The 18,447-nt window shown below is 38.0% G+C and overlaps 1 protein-coding gene across 4 annotated transcripts in view; it reads right to left on the reverse strand.

Annotated features, from left to right (window-relative positions):
* Positions 1 to 17,938, reverse strand: part of SNX13 (sorting nexin 13) — a 158,772-nt gene extending 140,834 nt beyond the window's left edge. For 3 of the 4 annotated variants that reach the window (XM_023544375.2, XM_064290034.1, XM_010587227.3), the window contains exon 1: positions 17,717 to 17,938. In XM_023544375.2, coding sequence (XP_023400143.1) covers positions 17,717 to 17,728 — 12 coding nt within the window. In that variant the 5' untranslated portion in view covers positions 17,729 to 17,938. Of the gene's footprint in view, positions 1 to 7,804; positions 9,209 to 17,716 lie in introns of those variants that run through there. The other variant, XM_023544376.2, reaches the window with a different exon arrangement.
* Between the last annotated feature and the right edge of the window lie 509 nt (positions 17,939 to 18,447).

An 18,447-nucleotide genomic window follows, 5' to 3' on the forward strand; every position in this document is an offset into this window, starting at 1 on the left:
ACATACAAACGGCCAATAAGCATATGAAAAAATATCAACCCCACCAGCAATTAAAGAAATCCAAAATTTTAAATCAAGAATATAATTGTTCGCCTACGGGACAGGCAAAGATGCAAAACTGTAAGTTAATTTGTTTGTTAAAATAAAAAAAAACTAAACATAAAAGATGTAAATTCTGCTGTTGAAATTTGGACATAATTTTTAATACAGTATCCAATCTCTATTAAATATATTTAATCAGGAATAGCAGCTGAATTTCATCAAATGCCTCCTTGGCATCTACCGTAACACTTAGAAGTTTTTTTTTTTTTCCCCCTCTCTGCTAAACAATTAATAAGGTTATGATATTAAAATATTTCTAAATAATAAGCCATCTCTGCATATCTGCAATGAACACCATTTAAATGGAAAACAGTTTTCCTTTAATGTACTGATGCCTCTGACAATTTTATTCAAAATTGTTGATTAATATTCATAAGTAAAATTGTTCTGTATATTTACGATCAGCATTAAGTAAAGCCATGGTATTTTCAATCACCTCATATGCATGCAAAAGCTGGACAATGAATAAGGAAGACTGAAGAACTGATGCCTTTGAATTACTGGTATTGATGAAGAATATTGAATATACTATGGAACACGAATATTATATATATACATACATATATGAATATACTATGGACTGCTAAAAGAATGAACAAATCTGTCTTGGAAGAATATACCCAGAACACTCCTTAGAAGCGAGGATGGCAAGATTTCATCTCACATACTTTGGACGTGTTATCAGGAGGGGGCAGTACCTGGAGGAGAAAATCATGCTTGCTAAAAGGAGAGGGTCAGCGAAAAAGAGGAAGATCCTCAACAAGATGGATTGGCACATGCTGCAACAATGGGCTCAAACATGGCAAGGATTGTGAGGATGGCACAAGACAGGGTAGTACTTCATTCTATTGTACACAGGGTAGCAACGGGTCAGAACCAACTCAATGGCACCTAACAACAACATGAAGTAAAGGCAGATATAACAAATGTTTACATACGATTCCACTTTTTCTAAACAGTGTCCAAATATGATACAATATTGAAGATAAAAATGTTAATCGTAGTTATTTCAGGTGATAAAATTACTAGTGATTAATATTTTCTCTTACAATTATCTTTGTTTAAATTTTTCATAACCATGTATTATTTTTAAAATCATCCCCCATAAAAACTGTCTTTATTTGAAAAAGAATCAGTCATGAATGTCTACAGAACTTACTCAAGGGTCAAATACACAATAGAAACAAGTCTTTGAATTAAAATATGATTTCTAATAGTTTATGCTATGCCCCTACGTAGAAGGTCAATGCATGTGAAGAAAAAAAAAAGCTGGATTTCATCAACATTATGTGAGATTCAAAAAAAGGCTGAAAATTATGTAATTTTAATCGTGTTCTCTGAAACGGTTAAGCATATTAAAAAATTTAGTGTTTCCTATAAAACATCTACCACAAAAAAAAAAGGGACTTTCAAAATTGCGTTTAAATCATTTATTTTAAAAGTCTCTCTCTGAATAAAGAAGAGAGTTTTAATTCATTACATTTCTTGAAATAACTACGGAAATGTTTTAATAGGGAAGGAGGGGCTGTTCCACTGTATTTTTCAAGGCCAGAAGAAAAACACCAAAATGAAATCCTCTTTATTGTTCATGTTTTTTAGCAGCTCTCCTCCTATTCCATGAATACCCTGTTCTCTTTAGTTCCCTTATCACTATGACACTAAACTAAAATAAAATGCATTACTTTGACAATAATATAGTGTTTACACTTGACATTTCTAACCCAACAATCTATCTACTGCCTACCCACTGCATTTGGGCCACTTACAGTACATAAAGGCCCTCAAACATCTAGATTATTTTCTATCAGTACCTCATTCTGAAAAATAAGCTCAGTTACAGGGCAATTCATCTTACGCTCCTTTAACATAACTGAGTTAGGAAAAAAAGAATTTAGTTTATATATCAGAAGACTTCCATTCAAAACAGTTTTTTCCTTTAAGGTACACACAAATTTTACCACAGCAGTTCAGTGGTGCAAAAGCATGATAAAATAGGCCTATTCATAAATGTTATCTTTCTCCTTCACTCATATAAAACTATATCAGTGTAATAAAAGTCCCATTATTCACAACTCTTAACTTCTGCTTTTCCCCCTAGTATGTAATCTAAGGAGAAACTAAAACATCACAAATTTATCCCCGTAGAGGGTTAACACTGAACTGTCATTAATCTGCAGCACTTCCTTATGAAAAGGGGCACCCTCTAAAACAACAATATATACGAGCGCTATCATTTATTAAGTGCTTGCTATTTACTAGGACCTATGCTAAACACATCGGAAACCCTGGTGGCGAAGAGGTTCAGTGCTACGGCTGCTAACCAAAAGGTTAGCAGTTCGAATCCACCAGGTGCTCCTTGGAAACTCTATGGAGGGCAGCTCTACTCTGTCCTATACGGTCGCTATGAGTTTCAACTCGACAGCAGTGGGTTATGCTAAACACTATTGAAAGTATTTAATCCCCACAACTCTATGACAGGCTATATTACTAACTCTACAGGTGAGGAAACAAGCTAGGAAAGTAGCTAAGTCATAAAACTGCAGTATGAAAGGAAGTTGGTTTACAATCCAAGCATGTTCTTAACGATTTATTCTGACTCTCAAGTACGTTTTAAAAATAGGGAGGTGGGGTGTAAAATTCAGCACATGACATTAGAATAATCAAAGCGGTTTACTAAGATTCAAAAAATTGAACTTAACAGAAAAACCTCAACTAACTAATCTGACACTAAGACATTAGAGTCCTTGATACCTTTTAAGAATCTGATGAAGATTTTGAAGGTGTTTTACTTAGTATTAAGATAACTTTCTGTATGTTCTATACTTAATATAGATTTAGATAATTTACCTCACATTCCTGAGGCCTGTACAGTAACAACTCAACTTCAGAACAATGACCCTGAAAGTACTATACAAAAAAACCAAACCCATTGCCGTCGAGTCGATTCCAACTCATAGCGATCCCACAGGACAGAGCAGAACTGCCTCATAGAGTTTCCAAGGCGCCTGGTGGATTTGAACTGCCAACCTTTCGGTTAGCATCTGTAGCTCTTAACCACTACACCACCAGGGTTTCGAAACTACTATAAGATCCTTTTAATTAACTATAAAAAACAAAGTTCAGCAGTGTTCACTTAATTCAGAGAAGATGAGTCTTTTCAATCAAGATAAATTCAGACAAGAGTCATACAATCACAAAAGGAAATTATACTGGGCTATACTGTTGAAAGAAAAAAATACATAAGCTATTCTAATTATAGAAAAATACATAAGCTATTCTAATTATCTTTCAAATTAACAATGGAAAATATTTTTAAACCCTTAAATAGAGCAAAACAGAAAAAATAAAAGTTCAGTTCTCTATTGTGATGTGTAACTTATTTGAGAGAGGAAGAAAGAAGGGGAGGGTGGCGGTGGAGAGAAATCTTGAAAGAACAAGCTGCAGGCCTACAGACACAGAGGAAAATAATACAGACAGAGGCAGAGAAAAAAAAAAAATCAACACACACAAAGCAACAGCGACAAAAAAGAAAGAAAAAGGAAAGGAAAAAACAAAGGACTTTCATGGCATAATCTCAAACTAAGTAAAATGTTAGGGTAACATAATACCTCACTCCTTGAATATATAATGGACTGTGATATTACTGGAAACCCTGGTGGTGTAGTGGTTAAGTGCTATGGCTGCTAACCAAAGAGTTGGCAGTTCGAATCTGCCAGGCACTCCTTGGAAACTCTACGGGGCAGTTCCACTCTGTCCTTTAGGGTCGCTATGAGTGAGAATCAACTCGATGGCACTGGGTTTAGTTTGGTTTTGGTGATATTACTTGAACTCAGATAAGCAGCTGCTGTATAACATCAATCTAAAATTATTTATACGCTTAATACCCATCATTTATACTTATAAAGTAAAATTTTTATTTATAACTTAGCCCGAAGTCCTTTTCTTAACATATTGCATAGTACTGTTAATATCAAGCCAACTACATATTTTTAAAAAAGGCTTTTAAAATTCTTTACCTTTCTATTCACTATATGACAAACAATTCACCAGAAGAGCTTATATAAATTTAGAGCTACTTTACACAAACTTTAAGGAGCTCTTGTGATGCAATGGTTAAAGCATTCGGCTGCTAACTGGAAGATCGGTGGTTATAATCCACCAGCTGCTCTGTGGAAGAAAGACGTGGCGGTCTGCTTCCATAAAGATTTACAGCCTTGGAAATCCTACGGGACAGTTCTGCTCTGTCCTACAGGGTCGCTATCAGTCAGAATGGAAGGTAGTAGGTTTGGTTTGGTTTTGGTTTAGCAGCCATAAAAAATATATCGGTTAGCCAAAACTTCTGATTTTGATCAATTCATATCATACAGGTGTGATCTCCCTTGATTTCCTCCTACAATTCAGTCTAAACCTAGCTCTTAGTATTCACTTTGGAAATGCAATACAGAAGTTAGAAAGTAAAAACTGAGATAGAAAGTAATCGGGAGCTTAGACCATCTGGATCAAAGATTACTTTGTTTAATTTGACATTTTTTAAACTTCCTCAGTGAAACAAAGAGAGAATATAGAAAACAACCTCAAACATTAAATTCTAAGCTATTTATTTACTTCATGGTGCTTTAGGTGAAAGTTTACAGCTCAAGTTAGTTTCTCATTCAAAAATTTATACACATATTGTTTTGTGACATTGGCTGCAACCCCCACAATGTGAAAGCACTCTCCCCCTTTCTACCCCGGGTTCCCCATGTCTATTTGTCCAGTTTTCCTGTCCCTTCCTGCCTTCTCAACTTGCTTTTGGACAGGAGTTGCCCATTTGGTCTCGTATATTTGACTGAAGTAACAGGTACATTCCTCACATGTGTTATTGTTTGTTTTATAAGCCTGTCTAATCTTTGTCTGAAAAGTGGGCTTTAGAAGTAGTTTCAGTTCTGAGTTGGCAGAGTGTCAGGGGCTGTAGTCTAAGAGACTTCTCCAGTCTCTGTCAGAGCAGTAAGTCTGGTCCTTTTTTTGTGAATTTGAATTTTGTTCTGTATTTTTCTCCCACTCTGTCCAGGACTCCCTGTTGTGATCTGGGTTAGAGCAGTTGTTGCTGTTAAGCAGGCACCATTTAGTTTTTCGGTGCTCAGGCTGGTGGAAGCTCTGGTTCATGTGGTCCTTTAGTCCTCTGGGTTAATATTTTCTTTGTTGTTTGGTTTTCTTCATTCTCCTTTGTTCTGGATGGGATGGGATCAGTAGATGTATCTTAGATCGCCACTCACAAGCTTTTAAGACCCCAGACGCTACTTACCAAAATAGGATATAGGGCATTTTCTTTATGAACTTTGTCATGCCAATTGACCTAGATGGCCCCCAAAACTAAATTTCAAAGCTTTTTAAATAAACCATTTGTTATTTATATCAGAGAAAATAATAATAAAACCTAGCATTTGTTGAGTGAACAGACAGCCCTATGGAGTATCAGCTGCCATCAAGACGATTCCAACTTAACTACCATTAATTGACAAATTAAACAGATAAGAAAACTAATGATTAGAAAGTCAGTAATCTTTCCAAGTCAAAATACTCAGAAGTGACAAAACTTAGATTCAAAACCAAATAATCTGACACTACCATCATTGTTAACCAAAACCATACAATCTTTGTCAGAAATAAGGAATATTCAATTTCTGATTAGAAGATAGAGGATTGACAGATAGATGATTAACAGCCTGAGACCCAGTACAAAGATAATCTCACTAACTTTGGTAGTCCTGTATATTTCACATTAGTGTCTATTATTTGACTGAATATTCTAAGTTACCAGACACCATAACTTCTAAAGCTTTTTGGTTCATAAAATACGTTTTTAATAAATTATAAAATAACTTACACCTAATTTATTTTTCTAAAACCTTTATGTAGCCAACACACACTACTTGTGGAGTATTTTAGTTTCTTTTTCTATATCTTTATTGTTTTCCACCCTTCAAGTTGTCCCCAACCTCCCTCTAGCCCATTTCCTATTATTCTCCCGATTTTCTACCAACCAAAAAAAAACCAAACCCACTGCCGTGGAGTTAATTCCAGCTCACGGCAACGCTATAAGACAGAGTAGAACTGCCCAATAATTTCCAAGGAATGCCTGAGTGGATTCGAACTGTTGACCTCTTGATTAGCAGCCGTAGCACTTAACCACTACGTCACCAGGGTTTCCGATTTTCTACCGGGATTAGACTATTGCAACCGCTTAAGTGTTGGTAGGTACTCCCAGTACCCCAGTGCCGTCGAGTCAATTCCGACTCATAGGTAGGTACTACTCAAGGGAAAGCATAAGATGTTAGCAATTAACATCAGATGTAAAAGTACCCAATCACATTAATGGTTGCAGACTGATTAAACACGAATAGTGTTTTTCACCTGAGAAAAATTCTAAGAAAAAAGGCTATCTCAAATTCAGGAAGAGAAATCAAGAAAAAGTTGCTAAGTACAATATCATGGCTTGAAGAGACACTGGATAATATATAATAGCATATCTCAAAGTCAGACCATTATTTCTCAAAATTTATGTAATAGCTGAAAGGAGGTGAGTTTTTATTTCATAGTAACTCTTCCACTAAAACTGTCCAACTTCAATCAGTTTTATAATTTCCAAGCCTCAAATGATGATGAAACCAAAAGCTATTCTCCACATGCATGTTGTCATACGAGTTCAGCCTGAAAATAAAAGAACTCACAACACAAAGAATCACACACTCTCTCTTGAGTTAAACCACAGCCAGGCTAAAAATAGCTCCAGGGTTTCAGAAGCAAAACCAACTCAGATTTAAACTGGGTAACATCCAAGGACTCTACAATGAAGCAGGGCTAAGGTCAAGGGCAAAGCTGGATTCACCTTAGAGGTTTCACTGATGAGTCAATAAAAAGGTACCTCAGGGAAACTGGAGGAAACAGCGAAATTGGAGGAAACAGTTTAATGAATTGACCTCTGAGTTACTCCAATTGATATATATGACAGTGTGATACTAATTCAAAAGTATATTACAAAGATCATTAAACCATAAAGTTCCCTGAAAAAAATTCTTAACAGTTTAACACAGGAGAATTAATGAACTTTTTTGATACATGTTTTTTAACTTCTGAATACACAATGGAATTATCAAACAGTGAGGTGATTTATCAGTACTCTGCCTCCAACAGTGAGTGACACTGAGGCATTTTAGTCAAGAGATTGTAGTAGTTAGTGGCCCTCCGTGAAAACGTACACTCCAAATTTCCAACTTTCTGAAATCCATCATCAAATTCTTACTCATACTTGCAAACTTTCAAGGTAGCATTAGAAGTCATATCAACTGTGAAACACAAAGTGTCGTGAAAATCAGCACTATTCTACTATCATAAAGGCTTCTTTATCTACTTCAGGAATACAAATTTCAAATGGTACTCATATGAAATTATACTAAAAATCAAGTAGAAAGAGATACCAAGGTAAAATCCAAATAGTTTTTTGCATATATAATTGGCTATGTCAAAACAACGTCAATCTAATCAGATTTTTCCCTGTGGGAAAAACTAAGACAGAATTACATTCTAAGTAACAGTCTTTGGTGTTCACTCTTTTTGTTTTTCCCTGAATTGATCCCAAACACAATATTCAATCACAGTGTCTTTATTATGATAGTTTAAATTCATCATAGACAATTTTATCTTAGCAATTTTTCACTTTTACCTGAATTTTACTGGAACATTCAACATGCATTCAACAGATATTTACTGAGGCCTGTTAAGTGTCAGGCTCTGTTCTAGGCACTGGGAATATAGCTATGAGCTCCATACTCAGGGATTTACATTCTGGTAAAAAAAAAGAATGTATAAAAAGCATATAAATATATAATATGTGAGACTGCGGACGATTATTTTCATCAGAGTAATAGAATTCGGCTGGATCTTTTGTTAAAATTTGATAGGCCTCTCTAAGAAGACTTAAGAGCCTTTTCAGAAAAAAACAAATTCACAGACTTTTTTTTTTTTGCTTCTCTATTTTCTCATTTTTTTTCACTTCTCACTGTGAATTATCTTAAGCAAATACACACCTCAAAGATGGGTTGGCCCCTCAGTTACAAGAAGCTCATTTTAAAGCTGCCATCTCATCCAAACTAGTAGTTTCACCTGAAGTTGTAAAGCTATCCAAGACACTTACGTTTTAATTACATTCTCCAAACTTCTCTTCCTCTTAATTTTTCATCCTTTAATCTCTCCCTGTTATTTGTTTTATTCTGACAAAAGGTCTCAAGGCTGAATGATGGCGCAGAGATAAATTTAGCCCTGCAAGTTATATTTCTGAAGGCAGCTTTCTGATCTGACTCACCACACAGCACCGGAACTTAGCATGTGTCTAACACACAATACCACCATCTGTCAGCTTGTCACACTGTCCTGTAGTGGCCTGTGTGTTGCTCTGATGCTAGAAGCTATGCCACCAGTATTTCAAATACCAGCAGAGTCACCAATAGTGGACGGGTTTCAGCAAAGCTTACAAACTAAGACAGACTAGGAAGAAAGGCCTGGTGATCTACTTCTGAAAATGAGCCAACGAAAACCCTATGGGTCACAACAGAACATGGTCCAGTATAGTGATAGAAGATAAGCCCCTTCGGATGGAAGGCATTTAAAATACACAGCAGCCAGAGCAATGGACTTGAGCATACCAAAATCATGAAGATGGCACAGAACTGGGCAACGTTTCGTTCTGTTACAGATGGGGTCACCATGAGTAGGAGCTGACTCAGTAGCAACTAACAATACACCGTAGGCAGTATTCATATTTAGTGAACAAATTAATCCACAAAATCAATCTCCAGTATAAACTGTAACCACTGCCTTATAAATATTATCTTAAACAATAGCTTTTCCTTTTAAGAGTTGCTTTAAGAATTTACTAGGGTTGATTAAAAATAGGATTTCTTTTCCCACAAGTATTTCAGAATATGCACACACAAATTACTAACTCCCAAATCAGCCACCTTTTTCAAAACATTTTATGGAACTTTCCTTTCAGAAATTCCTAGGAATCAGTTAAGCAGCCACACAAGAAACTATCATCATTACTAATTTGCAAGACATGCCCTCAGCCTTTTTTTTCCTTCCTTCCTTCCTCCCTCCCTTCTTTCTTTCACTTCTTTTAGTCTATTCCCTGCCTCACTGCAACTGCGCCAATGGCCAGGGGACACCACCCCACCTGCTGAGATGTTACTGAGCAGTAGAGCCAGGTGAAGCCTAGGACTTGAATTCGTATTAAGGCAAACCATATTTAAAAAAAAAAAAAAAAACTGATGTTATTAACTACTTATATTTGCACAATGACCGACAGTTTAAAAAGAATTATACCCTCCATTACCTTATTTGATCTTCACAACAATGTGAGAGCAGCCAGAAGGTGCTATTATTAAGGCAATTTTACATGAAAGGAAACTAAAACTTGGCAAGTTCAAACAACTTCTCCAAGGTCACAGCATAAACAATTGGTTAAATTGGGACCCATCCATTATAATCAGCTTGGCATATAGGTTACTGTAATAAGGTATAATTTGTTGATAGATATAGTAGTATGCATCACCATAATTAAAGTCTATGTTCACTCGATTTCAATCACTTTTTAAATGTTAAAAGGAAGTTTAAGAGCTGTCAACTTCCTTTCATTCAAAGTTCCCTCTCTGGCAACTACTAAAGGCATTGTATTATCAAAATTAAGCTTGATTCTGAAATAGCTTCTAGATTCTAGATTACCCTCATTTGAACAGACATTTGGTGTTCTGTGAAACTACAAAATTCCAAAGCACAAATTAAAAAGCCATACCCTGAGAACCTCAGGAAAAGCTGTAAAGTCACTTGGCTTTGCCACCAAATGGCTAGTTCATGGCTAGCATCGGAAACTCTTCCCCATGATAGAATTTCTTTTCTTTCCCTTCCAGGAGCTCTCGTACCTCTTTTTCCATGATTGCTCAGCTAACAGCCTGGTTGATTTCACCTAAATTAATCTCTCTATTTCAAACATTCTCTCATACTCTTTTCTTCTCCCTTTATTCCACAGTTAAACCATTAAAAAAAAAAAAAAAATCCATTGCCATAGAGTAGATTCAACTCAGAGCAAACCTGTAGGACAGAGTAGAAGTGCCCCATGGGGTTTGCAAGGCTGTAAATCTTTACACAAGCCAGCTGCCACGTCTTTTTCCTGCTGAACGGCTCTTGGGTTCGAACTGCCAACCTTCTGATTAGCAGTGAGAGCTTAATCACTGTACCACCAGGGCTTCTAGTTAATTAAATTATAAATGGCACTAATTATAAGTAAGTGTAAGACTATGTCTAACAATATGATTAAACTATAAAAAGCACCCTTTATAATCTGCAAAAATCTATATACATGTTTGTAGTTACTACATTGAATGAAAAGTCATACATTCTGTAGTGGCCCTAGGATGCGCTAACTGACACCTTAAACCTCCAAATCTGTAAGTTTCTTACTTCCTTCTCCTACTCCCACTCCTAAAATTAATATAATCTTATTATTTTGTAGCAAATAATGTTGCAAACACTTTTCATTATAAATATATACCACATTAAGCTGGCTAGAAACTATCCTTTATCAATTTCAATGGAAAATTGGTCAACAAACTTTGGAACAATTCACCTGAAAGCTAGAGTCATATATATGTATTGGTATCTCCCTACCTAAGGCTCTAAAGGATAGTTGTCAAAGTCTAAAAACTATGTTTTAATATTTGAAAATGCCTAATGGAAGACATATATTTATCTGATATAAAGTTGTAGGGCTTAACTAAAATATCACATGTATTTGCTTTTGTTTGCAATTCTATCAACTAGATACAGTGACATTAGCTAGCTGGCTGCTGATCAGAAGGACAGAAGGACAGGTACACATGTGTGCTGGATTAGTAAAACACAGTGAAAATAATTACTTAATAAATATAATTTATGTATAAGCTCTCTGAAAAAAACTGGAATCAATGGAAATAAACAATACAAAGGCCATTTAAAATTTCTGAAAAAAGACTGGGAATATTCAGCTGGACTTGTGAAAAAATGCTAAACAATGCTATATGTAGAGTGGCATGCCAGACTCATTCTAGACAGTGGGATCCTTCTACTCCTTATAGGATTCCTCTTAACACCCTTTAAAAAGCAATGAATCTATGGTTCTTGATCTGATTAGTAGCCACTGCAATGTCAATAATTAATAATTAAAGAAATAGCTTATATAGTTTAAAGATAAAGCTTTCTCAAGCATATTTTCACTACACACTAATCAACAATATTATTATTTTTTACTAAGCACTTACTACGTGCAAGACTGTGCAAGTCTTGCACATAGTAAGTACTTAGTAAAAAATCTTTTTAAAAAGAACCCTGGAAGCCCTCAGACTCTTCCCTGAAGCACAACTCAGACTCTTCCCTGAAGCACAACTCAGACTCTTCCCTGAAGCACAACTCAGACTCTTCCCTGAAGCACAACTAGTCACTACATCTCAGGATTTCCCAAAGTATAGTGAAAGAAACTCTAGTCTTCTGAATACCAAAAAATAAATAAATAAGACTCCATGGTTAAGTAACTCTGCAATATGCAACAAATTCTATCACCCTCTTCAAGAAAGTCCACCAAAGAAATGTATTTAATATCCTTTTCTTCCAAATTTATTTGACCAACAAAACCTTCTACTCTTTTAACAACTATTAACATACCAAAAACCAAACCAACCCCAGTGCCCTCGACTCATAGCGACCCTATAGACAAAGCAGAACTGCCCCACAGAGTTTCCAAGGAGCGCCTGGCAGATGTGAACTGCCGACCCTTTGGTTAGCAGCTGTAGCACTTAAGCACTATGCCACCAGGGTTTCCAACTATTAACAGAGCACTTCTAAAAGGGCGGCAGCTGATGCCTTTTGCTCCATCTGTATCTTATGTGTCAACCTCAAAATCAAGCATCAATGTTAATACATAAAATCACAGATGAGCTATTTTTATCTAAAATTTACTTAATGCCTCACATCTACACACAATCCAAATAAGTAACAAGCTCAAATAACTACAATTTTTATTCACTATTTTTAAAAGCACAAGACAAGTGACAACAGACTGATAATTAGTTTTTATTCAAAAAAAAAAAAAACAACCTCCAGAGTACGCCACTGCACTGGAAGAAATTCAACACAGTTTCCTACATCTTCTATACTTTCAGTTCTCTGTAACAATAAATGCTCAAAATGACAATCCTTTTGAAACATCAAGAAAAGTTTAAAGTGTTTGGTGAAGATTTATTGATAAATATTTCCTTATATTCTAATGTGAAAATTCAGTCATTGAAATGAACTTTTAGGTTAACAAACATCCCATCCCCCAACTAATTCTGCTATATGGAAGTTTACTGTTATTTTTAAAAGGGATGGGATGAATATTAATTTTCAGGTATACTATGAAAAACTTTTTGCCAAATGTACTAGGAGTAATTTTAAGAGTAGTAAGTCCTAACGGGCAAAGACAGTAGAAGGGGGGAAAAAATTTAACTGGGCATTAAAAAAAAAATCTCTCACCAATGATAGCCCTGACAGGAAATACAACAGAGAGTCCTGGACAGAGCAGGAGAAAAATGTAGAACAGGACTCAAATTCATATAAAAAGACCAGACTTAATGGTCTGACAGAGAATGGTGGAACCCTGGACGAACTGTTAAACCAATCCAGAATTGAAACCATCCCCAAAGCCCACACTTCAGACAAATATTAGGCAGGACTGTAAAACAAAAAATAATATACATGAGGAGTGTGCTTGTTAATTCAATCAGATATACGAGACCAAATGGGCAGCTCCTGTCCAAAAGCAGGATGAGACAGCAGGAAGGGACAGGGACTGATCAAAGGGACACAGCAAACCTGGGGTAGAAAGGGGGCAGGTGCTGTCACATTGTGGGGATTACAACTAAAAATAAAAACTCTCATTCCTCTATGGAAAATGCATAAGACACAATTTCATAGATATGGCTATCAACTCTTCTAAATAAGTCAGTTGTACTTAGAATAATGATACAAATCGAAGTCAAAAAGGTTGAGAACTATAAAACTCTTTATTAAAAAAAAAATGGAAAAACTAAATGGGTTGTACTTTTTGATTCACGCTAGTCTATCATATGTCACAGGTTTCAAAGTTCACTGTACATACTAGTTTGCTCAACTGAGTAATTTTCCCTTTTTGCTTAATAAAGCCCTTAATTGATCACTTGTGTGGCTTCTCATTTCTGAAAAGGTTCCAATTAAAGGTCTATTTTGACAAAATGCAAAACTGAGAAGCTTTATATGTTTATCCTTACACTTATCATTATGCATCTATGTACTTAGTTTTAAAAAAAAGTAACTAAAAGTATCAATTACCAAAAAAATAATGATGCATTCAGACATTTAGTACTGAGCCACAAAAAGGATACATAATTTGGAATAAAAGAAGCTGGATATGATTCCTTGCCCCATAGCTTGTTATAGGATTTTTAGCAAGCTACTTTAACTCTCTCAGCCTCAGTCTTCTCATTGGGCTAATGGGAATAATATCACCTACCTCAGTGCTGAGATCTAAAGGAACCAATCACATAGTACAGATTCACCAAACACTTTCTGAGCAAAGCAAATGCTTACTAAACATAACTAATGTAAAGAACAGGAGAATCTTCACATCACAGCTCATTTTAAACACTTTGAGACCTAACAAAAATTAAGTCACATCCCCTAAAACCTGCTGTAAGTTAGCAGTGAAACAACAATAAAAACAAGTTCCACATACTAATTTTTTTCGGAACCAATATTGAGTAAATTTTACAACAAAGTATTTCAAAATAAAACTACTGCTGAGCCTGTTTAATAAAAAAAGCAAAGGAAGGCAAAAAGCCTTTCTCAAGTAATTATAATTTTCAGTTCACTACAAACTAGATAAGGAAGTAGGATGTTTTAAAATCTACCAAGAGAACTGAAAACTACCCATGCAGAAGCAACTGAGTAGCATGGTCAGAGGTATATACTCAGTGTCTGGAGATTTGATTCTTGTTTCAACTCTATCACTTTATTTGACCTTACACAAGTCTCTGGGCTTCAGTTTCCTAATCTATTAAATAACTACTAAAAATCATAGATGAGATCCAAGTAAATTTAATCTGGGTCTTACTTTGGAGATGCAATGCAGTATAGTGGTTAAGAGAATGGGATGAGTAGCAATCCCTGAGGTCAGAACCCTGGCTCTGCCACTTAAAAACAGTGCACTGTACACACAGGAGGGGAAGCCTTGGTGGTACAGTGGTCAAAGCGCTCAGTTGCTAACTGAAAGGTCAGCAGTTCGAGCTCACCAGCCGCACCGCAGAAGAAAGATGTGGCAGTCCTCTTCTGTAAAGATTTACAGCCTTGGAAACTTTATAGGGCAGTTCTATGCTGTCCTACACTGTCGCTATGAGTCGGAATCCACTCGATGGCGGGGGGTTTGAGTTTTTTGCTACAATAACCAAAAACCCATTGCCACAGAGTCAATTCCAACTCACAGTGACCCTACAGGACAGAGCAGGACTGCCCCATAGGGTTTCCAAGGAGCACCTGGTAGATTCGAACTGCTGACCTTTTGGTAACCAGCCGTAACTCTTAACCCCTGCGCCACCAGGATTTCCTTCATTATCAATACCCGTAACAAAATACAGGATTTTATTACAGATCTATAGATAGTAACAAGGTAATTAAATAATTCATGAACAACTTTAAGCCAATGAATTTGAAAGAAAAAGATGAAACGGAGAAATTCATAGAGAAACTTACTAAAACTGAAAGAGAGAATATAGAAATTTGAACAGTCCTATCAGCAAAGTGGTTAAAATGTTTGGCTGCTAAGCAAAAGGTCAGTGGTTAGAACCCACCAGCCGCTCCATGGGCGAAAGATGTGGCAGTCTGCTTTCGTAAAGATTTATAGACTTGAAAACCTATGGGGCAGTTCTACTGTCCCATAGGTTTGCCATGAGTCGGAATCGACTTCACAACAGTGGGTATGTCTATTAAATTAAATCTGTAATGTGAAACCTTCCAAAAAGGAAGTCATCAGGCCCAGATGGCTACATAAGCGAAGTCTTCCAAAAATTTAAGGAAAAAATTACTGTACAGACCTGTTTAAAGAACAGAAAAGGAAGGAAGACTATCCAACTTCTGTTACGAAGCCAGCATAACAGTGAAACCAAAACTTGATATTACTGAAAAAAATAATTATATGCCAATCTCTCCCAAGGACATGGACAAAAACAAAAACATTTCAACTACTAGAAGGCTGAATTTACTGACAGATGAAAAGGGTAATACATCACAGCCAAGATGAGTTTCCTCCAGGGGTATAAGGTTAATTCAACATTGAATGACCAATCAGTGTAATTCACCACATTAGGAGGAACAAGGTGAAAAATCATATGATCATCTCAATAGGTTCAGAAACGGATTTGATAAAATTCAACATCCACTCACATAAAAATGCTTAGCAAATCAGGAATAGAAAAGCAAAAAAATCCTTAATTTGATAAAAAGTATCGACCAAAATACAGTTTATTTTTGTTGTTATTAGATGCCTTTTAGCTGATTTTCAACTCATGGCGACCCTATTTGACAGTAGAACTGCTCCACAGGTTTTTTTTGGCTGTAATCTTTACAGCAGCAGATCAACACGTCTTTTTCCTGCTGAAGGGCTAGTAGATTCGACCTGCCAACCTTTCAGTTATGATCGCTTAATTGTGCCACCACCCACTGCCGTAGGGTCGATTCCAACTCATAGCGACCCTATACCCAAAAAACCCAACCCAGTGCCATCCTATAGGCTCCGAAAATTATGAAATATTTAATGCTTTTTGCCTGAAATCCCCTGGAGTAGAAGTAGTGATAAAACACTGAGCTGTGCATTTGTGTTTTGTGTGCTTTTCTACATGTGTGGGACATTTGACAATAAAAAGTAAAAAAAAAAAAAGCTATGTGTTGGAATTGACTTGATGACAATCAATTTTGTTTTTGTTTGTTTAAGACAAATTTATTCAAAAGATCATCTCATAAAATATTACACATTAGAAACACCAAAGAAAACTTATTATAAGGCTAATTATTCCCACCAAAATATCACACTGAAGGTAAAAATAGAACTTTTGCTACCTTTTTTTTTAATCTACTACTGCTAATGAGAACAGCTTACGATACATCATATATTTCCTATCAAGACAAATAATCTCCGGAAATGAAAAACGTGTAGAATTTAGAAATGTACCGTGAATTTCGAACTACTAGAAATAAGTAGTTTGCTTAAGGAGTAGTTTGTTTCTGAAGCAGATGCTTCGGCAGTTAAAATCAACCAATAAATATTTACCAGACACACCACCTGTGCCCAAGCTCTGTGCATAGGTTGTGAGATACAAACACCAAAGTATGAAGTGCCTCAGCGTTCACAATCAAGTTGGGAAGGCAAGTCTTTCATCGTCACTTTTTCACACTACAAATATTGGTATTTCCTTATTGGTCCAAGTGGAATTTCTTCCAGTGCCCATAAATTCATTTCGGCTGTCGAAGACGGCCAAACCAGGCCAACAGCTGACATCAGAATCCTCACGATACTTCAGCTGAACAACTTCTAAGAAGAGATTTCATCAAATGCACAAGCTTTCAGAAGTTATCGTTAACGACGCCTTCACCTGTGTATACCACTACACGTAACTGTATTAACGAGGGTGAAGTACCTAGTTGCACCAATTTATTTCTTCCCCTTAAAGTATTGCTAAAACCCAGACTAGTAAAGACAAACTCTACTTCTTCAAAAAGTCTGCTTTTGCAATGGACCCTAGGTACCAGAAAAGGGAAACTGATTGGTTAGCCATAGCTGCCCTACTTCCATTTCAGGTCCAAAGAAAAAACTATTCCACGGAGTATAGCAAGGAGGCCATACGCCAATCAAGAGGGTGGATGCCATAGTGAACTTTTTGATCGCCACAATTTAGGCGAAAGGTGACCTGATGGGGGTGCGGGGGAGGGGCGATATAACTGGGTCATCCAAGCTGGCTTGAGGAAAAAGAAGGTGCACTTCAGGAGCAGTGGAAGTCGAGGGTGGGAAGCAAACCAGTCTGGCCGCGCGACAAACCCAGGATGATAACCGAGCTCGGAGGCGGAGGGCCCTGGAGGCCGGGACCCGAGAGGGAATCCTCGGGCAAATTGTAAGGGAACAGTAACCAGCAGGAAGGACGACACACAAACGGTGCCATAAAGCAGCGTGTAAGAGGACACCAAGGAGGGAGCAAGGAGTTACGAGGTAGCAATAGCAGGAGAGACCACTGCCAGGGGCGACAGGCAAGTGCCAACTGCGAAAGGCGAGGCACAAGCAGCCGGAGGCGGTGGGACTCTGTTGAGTCAGCACAGCTCCTGCTTAGGGGGCACTTGTAGGATCCCCGTTGCTTCTCAGGCCCCAGGGCCGGCTGCGTAGGGTCAGATCCGCCGGAGGAAGAGGTGATGCTCTTTGATGGGAGGGCTGGCGCCAACCCCTTCCCCTCTCCCATTTCACAGGTAAACACTGGCCATCGTCACCGCTTACCTCTGTTAACATTATTACATCCCGGGGAAGTGAGCTCCTCCCTAGCCTCGCCTCATGGCAACAGCCGTAGCAGCAGCGAAAACTGCCCGGGCCGCCGCCAACGGCGGCAAATACTCCTTCAGTCCTTTCCCCGGCAGCGGCTTTACTGGGCTTCGCTGGCTTCCCCACGGCCCGACTGCTTGCGACGGACGCGCCGCCATCTTGGAAGAGCGACGCCCGCGTCCCCCCGCGACGTGCGCTCCCATTGGCGGGCGCAGGAGCCACCGGCGTCTCGTGACCGTCTCCATGGCGCCGGCGCGCGGAGAGGCAGAGGCGGGCTTGCTCTTTGGTCGCCGGGGGCGAGGCCCACGGCCCTAGGCACCCAGGTGGTCCAGGGACCACTGAGAGCGGAGCAAGGGCTCTGCCCCAGGGCTGCACGTGGGGTCCGAGAGCCGGTGCGCGCGTCCGTTGGGGCCGCTCGTCCACTTCCTCACGCCGAGATCTGCTGGCCGTGGGACTGGGCGAGACCGACAGAGGCTGAGCCTTTGACCGATGGCGCTGCAGACCTCCCGTACCCCGAGGATAAGGCCACACATCTTCAGTAGAGAAACTTTCTCTTAGCGTTTTCCTGCCTCTCAGCGACCGAAAAGGACGTGAGGTGTCTGCCTTCCTCCACGGCCTGGGACTTAAGTGTGATCTGAAACTGCTCCCCGAAGTTCCTCTCTCCTTCTAAACTTTGCCCGAAGCTTTCC

This window comes from Loxodonta africana, chromosome 8 (assembly GCF_030014295.1).
Source record: "Loxodonta africana isolate mLoxAfr1 chromosome 8, mLoxAfr1.hap2, whole genome shotgun sequence".
NCBI lineage: Eukaryota > Metazoa > Chordata > Mammalia > Proboscidea > Elephantidae > Loxodonta > Loxodonta africana.